Source organism: Syngnathus leptorhynchus, chromosome 5 (genome assembly GCF_054491065.1).
Source record: "Syngnathus leptorhynchus isolate UIUO chromosome 5, UIUO_Slep, whole genome shotgun sequence".
NCBI lineage: Eukaryota > Metazoa > Chordata > Actinopteri > Syngnathiformes > Syngnathidae > Syngnathus > Syngnathus leptorhynchus.
In genome coordinates, this window is record NC_141199.1 from 12,588,074 (window position 1) to 12,594,197 (window position 6,124).

The 6,124-nt window shown below is 43.2% G+C and overlaps 1 protein-coding gene across 1 annotated transcript; it reads left to right on the forward strand.

Moving 5' to 3' along the window:
* Positions 1-1,165: 1,165 nt before the first annotated feature.
* Positions 1,166-5,299, forward strand: ppp2r2ca (protein phosphatase 2, regulatory subunit B, gamma a). Its single transcript, XM_085912123.1, has 9 exons — positions 1,166-1,229; positions 1,358-1,455; positions 1,540-1,723; positions 2,663-2,775; positions 2,954-3,131; positions 4,141-4,305; positions 4,410-4,579; positions 4,710-4,801; positions 5,008-5,299. The coding sequence occupies exons 1-9, from the start codon at positions 1,166-1,168 to the stop codon at positions 5,297-5,299; spliced, it is 1,356 nt and encodes a 451-aa protein (XP_085768249.1).
* Positions 5,300-6,124: the final 825 nt, after the last annotated feature.

Consider the following 6,124-nt stretch of genomic DNA (forward strand, 5'->3'; position numbering starts at 1 on the left):
AAGAATAAAGAATCAGTGAGTCATTGAGTGAACGGAGACCACGTGTTTTTTCTTAATTAGACTGTGCATTAACGATCAATTTACTTAAGCTATCATGCAACCAATGAATTTTAATTCAATTTTCTTGAAAAAAAAAAGATGCTGGATTTTACCCATTAAACACGCATCATTGAAGGTTTAACTGCGCCCCCTACTGGCCTCTTCCACCTCATCAGCTGCAGTGGGAGGGCTCTCCAAGGACATCGGCTCTGTGATTGGCTGCCTGTCAGGCGGCTGCCATGACACAGTGGATGCTGCACGGGATCACTTCAGCACCATCATTGCACAGTGCATCCACATCCTCATTCTTATCCCCCACTTCTGCTCATTTTTCTCCACCCCCCTTTCTTACCGGTACCCTTTCTCCCCCTGTTATCTTCTCTCACCCACCTTGCGGAAGACCTTCACTTCCCATCAGGAATATAGCAGCAAGGAAGCAGTCGATCTGGTAGGTGTGCTGAGGCCTGTCTACCTCCTTTGCTTCCCGTTCTCCTGCAGCACAGGCAAGACATCACGTTCTCCTTTGCTCTCCATCAAGGACTATCTATTTGACAGTGTGTGTGTGTGCGAGTGTGTGAGTGGCACTGGGCAGCGATCCGGAAAGTACGCAGGCAAGGCTACCACACCCTTGTATCTACTGGCAGAGCAACTAGTAAATATTCATGTGGGGATTTTCTGCTACTGTATATTGTTAGAGCTTTTGCATGGACACGTGTGTCTTCACTAATGGGCGTGTTACACTAAAGGTCATAACTTTGGCGAGCTGTTCCAAGCTTTGTCAGTCTGCCTTATGACATGCCTATTTGTTCTTCTCCTCATCACCAGCAATTACATTCATTTAGCCCCTCCTCTACTCTGCAACTTCTCCCCCGCCATCCATTTTCATCTGCTTTCCACATTCCGGCATCCTGAAGCTTCTCCCCTCAAGCTTATTATCCATCTCCATCTGCTCACTAGCACCTTTTCCCATTTCCCCCTGGCCTGCTGGTTACCCAGGATGCCTTGTTCCAGGCCCCTCCGCTAGGCCCTAGCAGCATGGGCGGAGCCTGGGCGGGAAGCGAAAGAACGGATCGGACCCTTCCCCTCAGGACGGGCACGCTGGCGGGTCACCCTCCTTCAGCTTCAGATGGGCGAGGACGCTGAGAGCCCCAAGATCAACCACACCTTCCTACGAGACTATGTCACTGAAGGTAGAACAGATGGCATGTTATCTGTCTCCGTTTTGTACGGCCCAAAAGCTGCATTACATCTTTAAATGGATAAGAGATCCCGTAAGTTTTATTTACGGTCAACCACTCCTATTTTATTGTTTTCCAAGCTGATGTCATCTCCACGGTGGAGTTCAACCAGACAGGGGACCTACTGGCCACGGGGGACAAAGGAGGCCGAGTGGTCATCTTCCAGAGAGAAACAGAGGTCAGCAGATAATACTATACTGGTCAGCATCGACAAACCTTGGCGAAGACAAATGAGGTTTTGATTTTTCCTCCTATTTGACAGTCTAAAGGGGAGTCCGAGGAGGTGTTGGAGATCGGGGACTCAGGGGAGTACAATGTATACAGCACCTTCCAGAGCCACGAGCCAGATTTTGACTACCTGAAGAGTCTGGAGATTGAAGAAAAAATCAACAAGATTAAATGGCTGTCACAACAGAATGCTGCTCATTTTCTCCTTTCCACCAATGGTGAGGATCCCATCCAAAGTATGAAGGCAACACAGATCACTCATCATTCGTTAAAACATCTCACATCCGAATTTAAATGGAGCTCATTTAACGTCTAGCAATGTAGAAAATTGTTCCGATTGCTTTTCCTGGTCACAAACTGTTAAGCCACTTGTAGTGGTGGGAAAATGAAGCTTCAAGATGCTTCATGAACCAGTTGTTCTTATGGAGCCCCATCAAAGGCATTCTCTTTTCACCATAGGCCTGAAAGCACACTGATTTGCTATTTCTGAAACCTCTTCCTTTAAATCAAGTGGCACCTCGAGGAGTCATATATACAACTGGTTCATGAAACAAACTTGTTTTCCCATCCCTAGCCACTTGTTGCTAGGCAGAACTGATAGTGATGGAGCACATCCTTTCCCATAGTTCATTGACAAAAGCCCTATAACTGTCATGACCCTGAGGCTGTTTGAATGGCAGACTAAGTGTCCCTTGGACAGAGAACCAGTAAGTCAGTCTGACACACAAATAATATTACTCCAAAAACATAACTGTCTGCATTATGAGAAACGACACAGTTTAATAGAAACTATTTTGGAATCTAATCACTGCTCAGTATTAAATACAATAATATTAGTTGCCACTAAGCGAGGTTGGGCAGAAAATGACTTATGGTAATCATGCCAAAACACATACTATGCCCTCCATCTGATTTATCTTATCATGTTAGCCATTGCTATGACATGCTGCGATGTATCCTCTATTCATTGCTTTTGTCAGAGTGCAGTAAAATAAGATAATTGAATTGTTATTAGTTATTATTTTTTCATTAAATTCACTCTTCACGACATCCCAGTGGGACTGGGTTTCTGTTTTCTATGGTTATGATTACATTTTTCTCCTGAACTATACTCAACTCCATATGGTATTGTAAAAATGTGATTTTGCATGCCACAGATAAGACCATTAAACTGTGGAAGGTGAGTGAAAGAGACAAGAGACCAGAGGGCTATAACCTGAAAGATGAGGAGGGCCGCCTCAAGGACATTTCCACCATCACCTCCCTGCAGGTGCACACACACACACACACACACACACACACACACACACACACACACACACACACACACACACACACACACACACACATGCCAGCACGCACACACACACACGCACACACACACACACACACACACTCACACACACACACATTAGATGCACTATACTGTAATTCATTTTGTTTTTTAGGTGCCGGTACTGAAACCCACAGATTTGATGGTCGAGGTCCGCCCCAGACGAGTGTTCTCCAACGGTCACACTTACCATGTCAACTCCATTTCAGTCAACAGTGACGGGGAGACCTACCTGTCAGCTGACGACCTCCGTATCAATATGTGGCATCTGGGCATCACTGACCGCAGCTTCAGTATCCTTCCTTAATCCTTTTTAGTTCCCTGGGAGACTTGTACGGAAGAGGATTAGGGCCAGTAAAGAAGAGAAAAAGGGGGGGGGGGGTGACAGGATTCTGACTTTTTTTTCTCAGAATTCTGACTTTAAAGTGAGAATTCCACATTTTTTCTTCACTGACTTGAACAAATTTATTTATCCATTTATTTTTCTCCAACTAAAGCGGTTATAATTGTAATTTAGATGGTTTATTCCTATAGTATACAAATGATTTTAGAAGAAATACGTCCTATAGAGACTACTCACATTTCATAAAAGAAGCACATATTCCAGTCTAGTTGCTGGAACACATGCATGAATCAACATGCACAAGTTTAAATAGCTAATGCTTCTGCATGACGCAGCCACCAAAGTGCCAAGTTTGCGTTTTTCTTGTTGTTGCTTTGTGTGCCAGTATATAAACTGAGCAGTTATCATCCGGGAGAAAACTCAGCTGACATTTAACACTTTAAATTCCGAATAAACATGATAAAGTTTTTGTAATATGAATTCAACATCTATATTTAGAATAACAAACATGTTTTGATCAATACTAAATATACATGCAGCAGTCTTTCATGGGATGCTGTTGGTAATTTCTCATTAAAAGAGAATCTGACCCAGAAAATCTGATACTTCTTGTGTGGAAGAAGTGTTTAAATAATTCACAGGGCAAGTACACGCTCTTCCGAACCACTCGGGGACACCACAAATAGAACAGAGAGAGGAGCAGCGTGTGCATGCATGCTGAGGTTGTTTAGGGTTCTGATGAAGCACCGAGGTGTGAGCTAGGCTATTAAAATGAGCGATGTGTGTGTTAGACAAATATGCTGACCAATTGGATCATAGTAGTTTGCAAAAGTGCAGAATTCCGCCTTCCGTGCAAATGGTAGCATGAGCCTTGTCAACGAAACTAGACCAACAATCTGTCGGGAAGGAATGTTGTCCCACCAGTGTCGTGTATGAACCCTGACAGTGCATTTTGCTAGACATTGTGGACATAAAGCCAACCAACATGGAAGATCTCACAGAGGTAATCACGGCAGCAGAGTTCCACCCGCAACACTGTCACCTGTTTGTCTACAGCAGTAGCAAGGGCACCCTACGCCTCTGCGACATGAGATCCTCTGCACTTTGTGACAAACACACAAAACGTAAGCCACTAACATTCTTATAAAAATGTTTTTTCAAACAGATGAAAATAAGTGCCAAAGATTATTTAATTGTACCTGCCATAAATGTCAAACTGTTTGTCCAGTATTTGAAGAACCTGAAGATCCAGGGAGCCGCTCCTTCTTTTCCGAAATCATCTCCTCTGTGTCAGATGTCAAGTTCAGCCACAGTGGGCGCTATCTTCTGACTAGAGACTACCTCACTGCCAAGGTGTGGGACTTGAACATGGACAAAGGCCCTGTGGAGACATATCAGGTGAGAATGTATGAGTCACAGTAAATAGTGGAGAAAAAAGAAAGTTGGACTGAAAGAGGCATTATTGACTAACTGGCGGTAGGAGATCCTTCTCCAGAAATGTAGGCTTATGGTTTTTCCCTGTATCCAGGTCCATGAATATCTAAGGAGTAAGCTGTGCTCACTCTACGAGAACGACTGCATCTTTGATAAATTTGAGTGTGTTTGGAACAGTTCAGACAGGTGAGTGTTATCAAATGTGCAAGGTATGGAAGTAATTTTTTGAGAACTCTCTTACAGAGCATCTTGAGAACTATTTTAGATACTCACTGAACTGAAGTCTCAGGATTCAGTAGATACAGTTTTCTAGTATCTTGCAAGATGTACCGTGGTCTTGTGAAATCAACCTCATACAAATATTTTATTCATTTTTCCTTTCCTATTGACAGTGTAATCATGACCGGCGCATACAATAGCTTCTTCCAGATGTTTGACAGAGAGACAGGTCGGGGAGTGACCCTCGAGGCCTGGCGAGAGAGCAGCAAGCCCCGGGCTGTGTTACGTACCCGCCGGGTTTACACCGGAGGAAAACGTCGCCGAGGAGACGTCGGCGTCGATAGCTTGGATTTCAGCAAGAAGATCCTTCACATGGCTTGGCATCCATCAGAGAATATCATCGCTATAGCAGCCACTAACAACCTGTACATTTTCCAGGATCGTGTCAACCCGGAAACACAGTGACACAAATGGGGGACTAAATGAACAATGGACAAACATGTCAGTGTGCAGAAGTTGTCACACGTGCACAGTGAGACTTGAGGAATAACCAATGAACGGTGACGTTTATTTGATCCTCTATGAACTGTGTGTCTCCTACACCTCCCATAAACTTTTTTTAATAGAGGTGCAGGGACATCTCTCCATCTGCAATGACCATGAAATGTTGACTCCTCACTGATGTGCTCTAGAAGTCTTTAACAAGTGTGTTGGTTAGCACCACAGAACGATTGTTTGATACTACAAAATGATAGCTAAGTCGTGGTCTTCACTTACCACAATCAGTGGTGATCTTGTATGATGACCACAATAACCGAAATTTATTTATTATCCTTTTTTTTTTTTTTTTCTTTGGTCACAGTTGCAGCAGAATTTCTCTCCTTTTTGAGCAGCGCTCTTGGAGATTGCATGCAAAAAGTGACCCGTTATCTTGTCCACTTTGCAATAATAGCAATTCAAAACAGTGCGGCAGTATTTCTGCTTTAAAATCATGAGCTCTTCTGCAGGTAACAAATGTATACACTTTTTACTGTATGCTGTAAGTAGCCAGTGTTATTTTTTACGCCACTTTTGTTTCTAGAGTGCTAAACGTATAAAATAGATTGTTAAATACACTACAAGTGAACATGAACCACATTTATTGACGCAACTCACTAATCCAAAAGATTTGATGCAATAGCTTTGGTCTATGTTTATGTGTTGCTGGTTAGACAGAGAAAGGTATTACGCACAAATCAACAATTGAATTTATTGTACATAATTGCCATGTTGGGCTTGTCTTGACTTTTA